Consider the following 14,206-nt stretch of genomic DNA (forward strand, 5'->3'; position numbering starts at 1 on the left):
GGGCGCAGAACGCATGCGTGCGGCACGTGCCGCTGCTCCGCTCGCCTTCCTGGGGCACGCTAATGTAAATGAGTGTGATCGCGACACAGTAATTGTGCACCCCTTTGCACTTTCTCGTGCACTGTAGTATAAAATGGTCTCTTGTCAGCCTGACTGTTTTTCCCTTCTGTGATACCATTTAAACGCAATACCGACGGCTCCCAAATCTTTTCATCGGTCGCTGGTACGTCAGCTAACTATGGCACCACATTGTAACTGATTCACAGAGGAAATGAGTTCAGTAACCTCACCAGCATGCCAGCAGCAACCAGGGGATTGTTTTCCCTGTCGTCCTCTTTTTTTGTGCGGTAGCATTTTAAAACAATCCAATGTGGAGATACACCTGGATGAAGTGCGTGTGTGACGTCTGCCCGCAACGCTTCGTTGCTTGTCACTGTAGTTACGGAGGTGGTAAATGCTGTATGCCTGTAAGCGGGCTTTCACAACGTTCCACGCCGTTGCCCCTCACTAAGATCAATGGTGAGGAGTAGGGGCTTGTCTTAGAGGTAATGTAAAAGCCTCAGTGCCACTTATGGGAAGCAGTGATGGGGATCGTTGGAAATGATATGCAGGTAGGATGCACATAATACTTTGTGACTCCCCCCCCCCTTTTAAAATAGTTTTCAGTCAGTCCATTCAATTTTGCAAAAACATCAAAGGCCTGTCATTTTCTGTGCTCCATGCTTTGAACACTTTTTTTATTGTTCTTTAATTAGCTCCTTTCCAGATTCTTTTCCATCACTGCTCTCCCCCCAGAGGTACAACTGTGTTGCCCCCCTGCTGGGACTGGAATAACTTCACCTCCTTATCTACTTCGCCACCTGCTGCTACCTTCCCCTCCTGTAGAGGGTGCACTCACATGTCTCACTTGGTCTGTTCGTTTTTTCAGCCCACGAGTCCTAAGTTTGGGAAGGCCGACTCCTACGAGAAGCTTGAGAAGTTGGGGGAAGGTTCATATGCCACGGTTTACAAAGGGAAGAGCAAGTGAGTTTGTCCCCCTCTGTTGATCCCTTAGGTTAAAGCCCCAGGCCATAATTACACCCCAAACTTAAACCTCTGTGATTAACAGCAGACATAAATCTCTGTGCATGTTCAAAGCATTGCAATGCATATGAAAATGATACTGCTTCCTGTTCCTAAGAAGTGGCTGATTATCTGAGGCACCTGACAAACTGTAATGTCACCGGCAGGTTCGTGCCACTGTGCATGTTAGTGTGCATCTGCCTGTGTCAGTGTGGGGTTTATCTGTGCAAATCTGCACATCTATTGCAAATCTATATGAATGGTCTCACCTCGATGTGTTTACATGGATTATGAATTCTGCATGTTTTTAAAATGTACTATTATTTAGATGAGACAGTCAGTATCTGGCAATAATAATGAAATGAAAGCAACAGTATTTAATAATTCCTTTGAGTGCTTTCAATGGAATAGCATTTGAAGAGTGAACTTAAGATTTACGGCAATGCTAAACTGCTCTAATGCTCTTTATACAGCAGAACATGAAAACCAAGTTATTGCATTAAACATTAAATTTTAATAATGTGATTGTTTAAGGATATTTATAAAACCGCTTTGCAGTTTTATTGTCCTTAATGGGATTGTTTTTATTTTATGTCTTTCTGAAGTGAAGCCCAGCGCACAAGCAGTGACTGGGCTCTGGAAATTAATGTCTGGAAAAATCAGTATTGTGTGCAACGAAACAGAGTGAAAAATATCAATGTGATATTTTATTATAATGAACCTGCATCTTTTTCACGGGTGAAAACCGTTTAATGTTCTGCCAGTTCAGATTTGATTAGTGGCCTTTGTTTTATTTAAGATTCTTTTCACGGAATATATGTTTCACCCCAGTGGTCTCAAATATCACTTTTAATCCAGCAAATAAATAAAAAACACTCATTCTCGCCATAGATGTTAATTAGCTTGTTTTATTCCTTATTTTAACTTGCCTCGGTGTGCACAGGGTGAATGGCAAGCTGGTCGCCCTCAAAGTAATACGGCTGCAGGAGGAAGAAGGGGCACCGTTCACCGCCATCAGGGAAGGTACGTCACACCTAACAGCCCGTGTCCCTGAGTCAGAAGTGGCCGACTTCTGAAGTGTCGTTTTCACGCATGGTTGGGATTTTCCTTATATTTACACAGCAACCTTGGTCCTGGATGCCAGTCTCAAAGCAATTTTAAAGAGGACTTTGGCCAGAGAATAAGTTTTACGTCTAAGTGTGATTGTTTGTCAGGGTTTTAGTGTTTTGCAGTGGGGAATGCTGGTAAGTGAGCCACGGATCTCGGTGGCTCAGCCCAATCTTGTTGTGGATTGACTAGCCTTGTGAAACTGAACTTAACTTGATAAAAGGGACTGAATCTAGCCGGGCACAATGAGATTCCAGCAGTGTGGTGTTTGATGATTATGCAGACGGCTGCGTTCCTTCAATTTGGACTCCCCTGGATAACTTAAACAACGCACATTAAAGGAACAATGAGGCGTGATGGAAAACGTTCCTCCCATTCTCTCCTCCACGGTTGTAATTGTCTTAGCCCCGGAGTGCCCTCGGAAGGATCTCGGATCGACCAAATTAATCGCATCCTCCACGGCCGGAAAATCCCCCCCTTGCCATTCGCAATAAGCGTGGTTTTCTTTGTTAGGCTCTGATTGCTGTGGGGTAATTGTGGGACCCAGCGTCCGATTGTAATCTCACACGCGGCTCTTTGAGGCGGCTTGGCCATGGCCTGGGCTTCACGGGGAACGTTCGGAAACAACAACTGAGTAATTCCGATTTTTACAGACAACGTGTTACGTGTATAATGGAGGAAGTACTCACGGATGGCTAGCTCTATCCCTCCCTCCTTCCTTGCGGAGATCGACGTCTTGCGTGTGTGAAACAGGCACCTCTTTCTGTTTTTGTGTTCTGTCTTTCCAATTTGCCTGCCAGATCACTTTAGGATTCATCTCTCAACCTGGGCTCCCCCTACTCCTGCCTGCCTTCTCCAGGCGGGGTTCTTTGCCTGTTTGGGGTTAATAACTCACCCATGCCTTCACGCCACTTCTGCCTGACGTGTAACAGAGATCGAAACAGGAGGCCGAGGTTTATCAATGCCAGAGTTGCCAGGCCCACGGTCTTTCCACCCAGTTGGGCTATTTTGAAAATACAGTTGTGGGTGAATATTAGGAGGTCGCAGGTTTTTGGGCCGATTTCATGTTGTTCCACAGTAGTGGGCTGCAAGTGGCACCTGATGCTGAGTAAAACTGGATTGCTGGGCACTGAAAGTCAGAGATAGACGCACATGGAAAGCAGGGTTGCCAGGTCTCACGCATCTGGCATTCATGCTTTCAGACTCATTCAAGCAATCTTATGGCAAATATATAGGCTTAATATTCCATCGATCACTGTAACTGCTTAATCCCAACTGGGGTTGTAGGGTGGGACTGGAGTCTATTCTGGGAACAAGGGGCGCAGGCAAGAACCAACACACCACGGGGTGCACACATTTACGTGCCTGCTCACACACAATTATGGGGCCAAATTACAATCGCCAGTAAACCTACCGCGCACCTTTGGACTGTGGGAGGAAACTGGAGCCCCTGTTGGCAACCCATGTGAACACAGGGAGAGCATGCAAACCCCACACAGAAAGGCCTTATGCTCGACCCAGGGACCAAACCCAGGACCTTCTTGCTGTGAGGCAGCAGTGTTAACCACTGTGCCACCCCCCTCTTATTCCCTCATAAACTTAAAATTAGCTACATCAGAAGTGTTGGGGCAGTTTGCAAACCCCACAGACTATTTCTAAGCTAATAAAACTGTTACATGCATGTAAATGGGTGTGCAGACTTACCTTGAATTGAAGATCTCACTCCAGCCAGCTGACCAAAGCTGGCAACCCAGGGAATGTGACATGTGATTGTGAAATGTGGAAATTTGAATATTATCAGCATGCAAAATACTAGTTTATTTATTTTAAGTACAGTGTACTGAGGTTTCAAATACAATAGTTTCGGCTAAGGTTAATTCTAGTTACCAAATTGCCCGTAGGTGTGCGTGTGTGAATGAATGGGGTGTGAGTGTGTGACTGGTGTGTGAGTGTGTGACTGGTGTGTGAGTGTGCCCTGTGGTGGGTTGGTGCCCCATCCTGGGTTGGATTGATAGATGTTCATACACACACAAAATCTGAGAAAGTTTATCCTTTCATTTTTTGTCCCAAAAGTGGACATTATGTTTAGGGTTGATGTTTTCTTTTTCCGCAGAAAGCCCAGAATTTCCAAGTGTCCTTGGTGATGATTTGACTGCTAATATTGCAGCACATTGTTTAACAACAAATAACGAAGAGTTCTGGTTTGAGTTTGGTTTTGAATTACATACACTAAATACAGAAACCTTGAATATATTGACTCGGGAACAATAGCTGCTCGTCTGTTGTTGCTCTTGATCTGAAACTTGTGACCTCTAGGCCAAGTTCCTCAACCACTGCGCTACCTGGTGGCCGGATTATTGTGTTTGTTCTGTTCTTTTTTCTTCTGTCCCACAGCGTCCCTCCTGAAGGGCTTGAAGCACGCAAACATCGTACTGCTGCATGACATCATCCACACCAAGGAGACCCTGACGCTGGTCTTCGAGTATGTGGTACGTGGGAGTGGGAGCGGTCGTTAGTCCCATTTGTTAAGCAAACAGAGGAGAAGGGCTGTTTGTGCCATGTCGTTCATCAATGGAAAGCGGGTAACTTAATACAAATGTGAAGCAGTCTGCACTTTAACATGCTTTAGGCAATAATTACAGGAAGCAGTTTTGTTTTTTTTTAGCTTGAAATTCAATTAAAGTGCTATGATGGAAAAAAAATCCAGCCAGTGAGACCACTTTGTGGCTGTACTGGTTGGCCTCTTAAATCTCCCTCTGCTTAGGGAGGAAGCCATCTTTGGTTGCTTTAGGCAAATTTAAGATATTTTTGTTTCTGTGTGAGTTTGTAATTTTTTTAAGCTTGTAAAATGGGGGAAAGTCGGAAAACCTCTGGGCAATGTTTTTTTTTTCTTCTCGGAACTCCGGGTTCCCCTCTGGGCCTTGTCCTTCTCGGGATGAGCATATGTGTATAACCCTTAGCCGTGGAGTGCCTGACCCACTGGGATACTTTATTAAGATGCCCAGCAGTGTTGGTAGATTTGAAAGAGGGGCCGTTGCTACCCCTAGCCCCAAGTACCGAAGATCCAGAGGTTGTAGCAGCAGAGAGCGTGAAGGACCATGGGAGCTGGTGAAGGGGTTCCCGATGGAGCCTAGGTTTGATTGGGAGGAATCTACCCTGAGACTTATGGTGTCTTGGGCTATATGGGTACACATACATTCCCCTGGTTGATTTCCAGGCTTTAGCGGCTGGACTGCAAGCCCCCCCCGTGGCGTGTGCTGAAATCCCATCGTCCTCTCTCTCAGATGTTTTCCTGTCACGTAACGATGGCTCCCACTAAGATAATCAATTCCACACAGTGGCTGGTGGTTAATAATGACAGACAGTGAGAGGTGGTGGGGGGAGATGGAGAGAGCGGGGGGGGGGGGGGGTGAAAGAAGAGGGAAAGAGATGTGGAATGGGGAAGAGTGCCGGTTCAGCGCTGATTTAAGTAAGACGGACAGCCGGTCCGCAGTGAATTATTCATTATACAAACACGATTGTCAGCTGGAAGGCAACAGTGGTCACGGATGAACAACTGCAGCATCCGAAGACGCAGGTTTCGTGCTGGGAAGCGAGTGAAATGCAGTGATTCCCTTTCTGTCTGCACGCGGCGGTCGCACAGAATCCCCCACCCGGTCAAAGCAGAGTCTTTTTCCTGAGTGAATGGGGCAGATTCGCAGGAACAGCATGGAAAGACCTGAGCAGAAATACCTACATCAATGGAATTTTTGTTGGCTCAGACCATCGATTTTTGATTGGCTCCCTAAAATGAGCTGATTAACATTAATGGGGCAGGAGGTGAGTCATGAATAATGCATTGCCTCTTCTACTCCATCAATACGAGTCCTCTTCCACATAAACCTGATTAATTGAGTTATGCTTGTCAGCATGTTAGCTACACCTATATGGAAAAGTCGTTTCCCAGTGCATCTCTCCTTCTAGCTCATTTGGGGCGACCCCAGTCCTGGAATAATAATGGCGAGATATTAAGATCCGGGAAAAAATGTATATGATTGATTTTTGGGGCTATTGACAAAACAAGATTTTTATCAAGATTTTTATCTACATTTCACACGGTGATTTTACTTAGCCGCTCCAGTAGGGAGTGCAGCTGTTAATTAGCAGGGCTGATAATTAAACGGTAGCTGTGAAACCTTCATGTCCGACTCCATCAATCACTGAGATTACAAGGACAGTTGGGGTAGGTGGGTGTGGGGGGGGGGTCTGTGTATGCCTGCCTGGAGTACTTTACATTATGGTCTGCAGCTAATTCAAAGGTCCAATGACTGTTCCAGCAGACACCTTGCTTACTGCTGCCCCCTGGTGGCTGATTGGCTGTGATGCCCTTCTCTGTCTCCACCAGCACACCGACCTGTGCCAGTACATGGACAAGCACCCAGGGGGTCTCTATCCAGACAACGTGAAGGTAAGCGTTTGTGTGTGTGTTCGGTTTAAGCTAAATATCCCGCTTGCATGAATTCTTCCTTTTATTTAACGCTGTAGTGCAGGAACTTACCCTATGGTGTAATGAGCACGTTACTCTAGGTGGTGATGTCACCCTGGTGTTCCGGGTGCTTCCCAGTGCATCCATGCTCGTGTTCCGGCTGTCTTTTGCTTCTCTGAGTCATCAGATATGTAACGTTCCCATCTGAAGAGGGAGCCTGGGTACATGGCAGGAAAACCGCTTAAAACCTTTTGTTTGTTTGGGCATCTCAACCAAGGGTCCAAGAGAAGCACATTCCCCCCCCCCCCTCGCTTCCTGGGCTTTGCACCCCACCTCACAGTTTTGCAAGAAGCAAGCAGGAAATGACATGTGTGGTTTGTGCTGGGAAAGAGGGTGCAAGTAAAGAGCAGCCTGAGAGTGAGCCCCGGAGATGGGGGGCAGATTGCAGGCCAGCTGGTTATGTAACCTGCCCCACCCCTCATCATGTCTGTAGACGACAGCGCCTTTGAATTCCGGATGAATAATTTAGGATTTAAAAAAAGCACATTGCTCTGGGAAATGCAATGTGTGTGTGTGTGTGTGTGTGTGTGTGAGTGAACAGCCTTATCAGTCATACTGACGCAGTGTCTGTTACTTACTTGGAAAACGTGGTATGAAAAATAATGCTGAAGCCTCACGAGAGATGAATTGGGTCACCGTACAAATGGAGCGGCAGAGGAGAACACAGCGGTAGGCTGAGGAAACTGTAAACGGGCAGCAGGGAATGAGGGGGAGAGGCAGAGAGCCGAAGGTGGGCCGGCAGTGGAACTGACACAGGTGACATAAGGGCCGTCTTCCTTGTTAGGTTAATACAGCGAGAAACTGGCTTCCGAGGGCCTCTTTGGGGTTTAAAATGCAGGTGAGTAAAACATGTAGGTGCTCTAGTAGTGCATTCAGTTTGAACTCGGATGTAAGGAGTTCCGAGTTCCAAGTGGAGAACTTCAACTGGAATGTGCCCTGAAGTCGGAATTCTGACCCGGAAAGTTGGAAGAACCTCTGCAACGGCACCTTCACAATCCAAGATGGCTGCGGCCTTTATCAGCAGTAGTTAAAGCTGGGTCATATACCGTTTATTAGCACTTAGGTTATTTGTGTCGCATTAAATCTGTTGTACACACAGTACCGTTGAACCACTATCTATGGACTTGTTGTTACGGTTGTATACGCAAAATATATGTGTAATACATGGTTTGTTATCAACTGGTATCGTTAACAATGGCTTACAATGGACCTGACTAGAATTGGTATTGCTAAATGACTTTCCGACTTTTACTGGAACAAAGTTAACTTGGGTGTGATGTCATTCCCAATTCCAACGTGCTGACCTCCAAGATAAAAGGAAGGCAGCTTAATTCAGATGGATGTAGTCTGATAACTGGACTTCATACTTTCATGAGTTACATGTCAGTTAAGACCAATACAGATGCAGACTTAAGGTATGCATGTGGAGAGTACTGGTAGTTTGTCCAGAGATTTTCACCAGGAGAAGCTTTTTGAAGATGGATGGATAGATGTACTGTATGTAAAATGATTTTGTTTTTCACATTTAAAATCTTAATGAGCAGCATATGAGTACGAGCAGGACATGCAGCCTGCTTCTGCCTCTGGAACAGACGAAGACAAAGAGCCTGTTGCTGACCTCCATCTTCTCTTAATTCTTCGTTTCACTGGCTTCCCTGCTCCAGGGCAGCGTACATGCGCGGTGAAGCCGTGCGGCGTAAAATCGATGCGATGCAGCCAGGCGTAAAGCTCGCTGACAGATGCGCGGTTCCCCGGGGGAATTCCCCACGCAGGACAGCTCAAAATACAAAGCAAAAAAACACAGAATTGCACAGTGCCCCCACTGATGCATTAGCAAGTTAGTGAAGAGGTTGGTGTGCTTTTTGATGGTGGTGTAACCTACTTCTCTGAATCGGACACAATTTCATTTTTGACCCCCCCCCCCAGCCCAAGACACTTCCTTCCTGAATCTTGGAGTAGAAGCCCCACTCTTTGAAAGGTTATGAAATGGCCTGGTTTTAGGCACTCTTGTTCCTGCCAGGAGTCCCAAGTGGTCTGAGGCTTGCATTTCCTCATCAGCCCTGTCACCCAGTGCTCCGCCGTCACTCAAAGGCTCGCTCCAGCGTTCAGGCTCTCATGGGGGAAACTGAGCGTTAATCAGCCCCTTTCACCCATGACTGCCGGTCCTCTGAGATCCACGGTCCTTTACTTCTTATTTCTCGAAGGTATAAAAGCAATGTCCTTCCCCTAATGTCTCTGCTTCAAATTTCTCTTGCCAGTCAATTCCTGGTTACTTTTTTGGGATTTAATTACTGTGCATTACACTGCTCCAGGACTGTTTCCCATCAAAACAGCAGGTCCGTCTGACCCCCAACACTTTGCAACCTAAGCAGTGGATTAATTGTTTGGTGACAGAGGGACCTTGCAGGAAAGATAGCTTAATTGTCATCGATGTCCCCTGATTCGACATCAGCTTCAGCCATGACAAAGAGGCTGACAGCTAGCTTTCGCTGACTTTCGACTTTAGGCATGGTCAGTAACTGGGCAGAGGGCTTAGGATGCATTTGTGGAGGGCATAACGCGGGGAGGAAAATGTGCGCTGATTGTACTGGGGTATTATGGGTTTGCTGATAATCCCGTCACCCGCGATGCAGGTGAACTGTAAGACTGAGAATGCCTTAAGGCTGGTCGAGGTTCAGTGGTCTTTCGTGCCCTTTCAGACATGCAGTGCCACCCTGAACTTTTCTAGACATTAAACAGACTTTTTCCCTGCTAGATCCCTAGTAGAAAGTCCAGGTAATTTCTGGTTGAACCCCTTGTGTGAATAGAGCAGGGGGAGTTCTGGAGAATTTACCACAAGCGAGTGGCGTGTTGACATCCGAGGGCAAAGAAAGGTCATTTCCACAAAGAAGTCCCCAACGGACATGGCCATCCCGAGATTCGGGAACTTCTCTCTTTTGTTGTTAACAAAACACCATTTTTGCAGCATACGTCTTGCGTCGTGTCCTGCGTCCTGCGTGCTCTACCCAAGCACCACCCGGAGTATTTCTTGTAGGTGTGAACACATCTGACATGGACAATGTCCAGTTGTGTGTCACACGTGTGAAAAAATCCACACCTGATTCTCCGGGCAATGTCCGAAGTTCATGTGTGAAAACAGCTTCAGTCAGAGGGGTGTTCCTGCCACCCCCCCATGGGGTCCAGTGAGGCCCCATCCTTCATTTCACAGTCCAGAACAGTGAGCAGATGCATCACAAGTACAGGAATCTCACGGCTGAGAGTAGCTTCCTATAAGGATTTTTCCCACTTTTTCCGCTGCTCAATAGTAGTGCCGACGAACCTGTAGGAGGCAGCACTGGGTTCGCATGCATTTTGGCCACAATTTGGGAGACTCACAGACAAGAAGGGGCCCCTCTACTCATCCGTGCCGAGCACATCCAGCACAACGGTGCCTACTCTTCCCTGCATGTATCTATGTTTATATGAACTGTTATAATCATAATAAAATCCACTCACTTATCTCAGGACCCCCTCAAGTGTGAAATTAACTTTTAAAACTTCACATTTAAAATGTCCTCATCGCTGTCTGTTTTCAGAGATTCTTTTCAAGGGAAGATACTGTTTGCAAAAGCACACTCCCTGTGACATTGCTCCACAACATTAACTGTGAATGCAGAATAGAACACGGAGAGTGTACATGGGCGATTAGAGGAAGCCTCCCTTGGTGATAAAGGGCCTCTGTAATCCGACGCAAAGCAAAACAGGACAGTTGAAGCTCAGTAGCCTTAATGATGGGCAGAGGTGTTTCTTTACCGCACTTTCTGATGTCGTCAATGGTTTAAAACACATCAGACATACACGATGAATGCCTATCTTGGCCCACGTTGTTTCCAGGTGTCTCCTACGGGCTGGCAGCCAAGAATGTTTAGCTCCAGCTGGGGGTGTTCAGTTCATCCAAATCCCAGACTTCGGTTCAGTCCTCCCAACTCCAATCGTGTTCTGGAGTGCTTACTGCTAACTGGTCCATTCCCCAACTGCAGAACTTCACCCTCCAATGCACACCAGTTGTCTGTTCTTTAATTCTGGGAGCCCTGCCTTTGTCCTCAGGCTGGTGGCGTTGTCCAGAACCAGATGGGCATTGGTCACTGGTTATTATATTTGGGGAAAGGCTGCTTCTCCTAGCAGATGTCTGATCTGTCTGGGAGCCAACAGCGCTTTCGGTAATGGGGCCTGACCCAGGATGAAACGGGCCACACGTGGCCAATCACATCGCTCGCAGAATCTCGCCAGGCGATCAGACTCCCCTGGTGTGTTTTGAGCTAATGACCTACACACCCATATGATAATTTTAATGCAGATATTTCAATCGATGAAGGACTCGCATAAGGCTCACAGACGGAATATCGCAGAGAGCAATGAGCTGGGAAGCAAATTGTCTTTACAGTAGAATCTGGGCAGCGAATCCTTCGCATTCAGCAGGAGGTACTCATCCCCCATTAATCAAGCCGGCGCGTTTTTGTATTGCGCTACAATTTGGGTTCCTGCTCAGCTCTTGAACTGAGTTTTCCTTGGGGCTGCAGCCTGGTTTTTGTGTCCATCAGCTCTCAATGGAAAATACATCTCGAGCAAAGGAGTTTTGAGCTGGTTGACTTCCAACTCGCCCCAAGTGAAACCGTGTTGAAGGATCTTTCCATGATGCAGGCAGTGCGGACGGGACAGGATCTGGCTGGCTGCTCTCCTACGATTGTCTGTAGACGCAGACTTCTATGCATATTCATTTTGTATTTTATGCTTTCATTACCTTTGCTCACACTGTCCCATTTAGCCATTGACTGCATTTACAAAGTGCCAGCCAGGTAACCCCGTAGACTCCACCCCATTAGACGGTGCTAAGCCCTGATTGGATTCGGAAGTCAGTGCTGAGGTCTGATTGGATTTGGAAGGCGGTGCCAAGGTCTGATTGGATTTGGAAGGCAGTTTCAAGGTCTGATTGGATTTGGAACGATTTTACTTTAGCTAGGTGTTCCCCAATTCGATCCTCCTGGACCCACAGACTGTCCACATTTTAGCTCCTACCGGGAGCTGGGAGGGAGAAAAAATGTGGACAGTCTGCCAAGGAGCCGGGAGGGAGCAAAAAACATGGACTGATCATGGGTCTCTGGGAACCAGATTGGGAAACGCCGCTTTAGCCTAATTGGCAGAACCCTTGATAATCCTCACAGGCGTAATAAGTGCGTAGTAAGATTTAAATTTTGAGGAAGAGCTACTGAACTAGGGGATATTTATAAGTGCATAGGGGGTCTTATAAGGAATTAAAGGCCAGCGATTTGGATTTTTGTCCCTCGCAATTTTTTCCATAAGCAACACTTGGACGAAAGGCGCAGATGTGATTTCATATCAAACACCAAATCTCAGCTCATGACACATCTGGGAAATGCCCTGTATGGTTGTAATAATGTGTCACTTTCCATTTGTGGCTGCATGATTGGCTTCCTCGATGATCATTTCTGACCAATCCCAGGAAAGGAGTCCCTACATGTGCTTATGAGGGGGGAGTGCATTACCTGACAAGATGCCTGTCTGGGCGCACGGTGTAGTTTATGACACCCCTGTGCAGCTGTCTCATTACCCGGTACACAGTGTGTGTTTCCTAATTCTCATTAGCTGGCTTTCTGTCACCCCCCCTCCCCAGCTCTTCCTGTTTCAGCTGCTGCGCGGCCTGTCCTACATCCACCAGCGATACATCCTGCACCGAGACCTCAAGCCCCAGAACCTGCTCATCAGTGACACCGGCGAGCTCAAGCTGGCTGATTTTGGTAAGCCCTGCCCACCGCATGACATGTCTGTCCGTCAAACATCTACAGCAGTGGGTTGGTCAGTGGGAAGGCCTCATACTGCGTTTCTTCAGGGGTTGGAAGTTGAATCTGGGAATAATGTCTCACCCGTGTGAACCACATTCCCGTACAGCAAGTCGGAAAGCCATTTAGCAATACCAGGAACCTGTTTCAAAGAGCAGGATTTCTTGCTTAGCCAGATCACTTGTCAGATTTACGTAACTTCTAATAAACAGTGCAAAACGACAGCCTTAACTTTCGTTGATTAAGGGCACAGCTATCTTGATTTCTGAGGTTGGGATTGTGTGATTCCCCCGACTTTATATTTGGAATTCGGACTTCAGGGGGCGTTCCAGACGAAATTTCTGACTAGGAACTCTGAATTTCTGAGTTACGAGTTCAAATGAAACACGGCATCAGCCTCAGCCCACCAGTGGTGATGACACACATTGACCCTGTGGGATTCATCCAGCATCAGTACTCTTGGTGTTCTCATTCAATTTGCAGCAAAGACAATAGTGATAACCGTGATATAATATCATGATATGAAGGGTGTGCGGCGGCATACAGGTAGCCAATCATGTACTTCCACTCAAAGTGGCTGTCGGATCCAGTTATTACCCGGGGAAAGCATGAAGTACCAGTCCTTTGAGCGATTATATAATACGTTTAGTATTATTATTACATTTTAACTGCAAGGCATCTATGTCTTTGTATTACTGAGTAGTTCACGTTTTAAGGTTTTCTGTCTGGAAAATGGGCAGAATCTTTAGCAGTGGCTGCGACTTGAGGTTTTACTATGATATGTGTGTGTAGATCCTGTTGCTCGATTGTGCTTGTTAGTGTTTTTCCAGTAATAATATCTGCTGGGATCCCCTGGATGGTAATCTGAGCATGACCAAGGTCAGAGAGAGTCCGGGGTACGCAGATTCAGCCTCATGCGACCCTGTGTGCCAGAATTAATTTAAGAGATTTTTGCTGACTTTTTTGTGTTCTCTCTTCCTGTGTGTGTGTGTGTGTGTGTGTGTGTGTGTGTGTGTGCGTGTGCCAGGCTATCTGTGTAGCCCTGTGTGTTTGGGGTGTCTCTGTGTGTGGGTGTGTTGTACGAGCGTGTCTGTATAACTCATAACTCTGTGTGCTTGTGTGTTTGTGTGTATCTGTCAGTCTCCCTGCATTTGTGACCGGGGGAAGTCTGCCACACTCCAACTTGTGCATGTGACTGTGTACTGACCCCCCCCCCCCCCCACCGCCCCCCAGCTGGCTGGCATGTTGACACCTGCCTGGAGGACTCAGTCGTTGATGCCAAATCACTATTTCCCAGCAAAATATCTGATGTTACTGTTTTGCTGAACCCTTCCCAGGGCTTGAGGCTTGTTCTGTTTTTTAGTTCTACAGTGAATAGAGTGGATGCCCCCCCCCCCCCCCCCCCCCAGGTTCACCGGAAGCTTTCCATGTTAAACCCCGGTGATATATTTATGACATATTGTTTTGTTTTAGTTTTGCTGACTAAAATAGGCCTCATCAGTTTGTGTTATGCTCTCTTTCTGTGCCGGGGTCTGTTTGTTCAGCTGAAATTTCATGGGATCGGTATCCAGAAGCCGCCTCAGTGGTGGTTACTCACCCAGAACTGCCCCCTCCTCTCCCCGGAGTCGCGAGTGCCGTAGCTGACCCTCACCGCAGCACGTCTGCGGCGGTGATT

General features: G+C 47.0%; 1 protein-coding gene across 1 annotated transcript in view; it reads left to right on the top strand.

Annotated features, from left to right (window-relative positions):
• The window catches only part of LOC125749658 (cyclin-dependent kinase 14-like), a 99,323-nt gene that overhangs the window by 36,312 nt on the left and 48,805 nt on the right, over positions 1-14,206 (top strand). The window contains 5 exon segments of the mRNA XM_049027126.1: positions 929-1,023; positions 2,006-2,085; positions 4,564-4,658; positions 6,554-6,616; positions 12,366-12,489. Of these exon segments, the coding sequence (XP_048883083.1) occupies positions 929-1,023; positions 2,006-2,085; positions 4,564-4,658; positions 6,554-6,616; positions 12,366-12,489 (457 nt within the window).

Source organism: Brienomyrus brachyistius, chromosome 9 (genome assembly GCF_023856365.1).
Source record: "Brienomyrus brachyistius isolate T26 chromosome 9, BBRACH_0.4, whole genome shotgun sequence".
NCBI lineage: Eukaryota > Metazoa > Chordata > Actinopteri > Osteoglossiformes > Mormyridae > Brienomyrus > Brienomyrus brachyistius.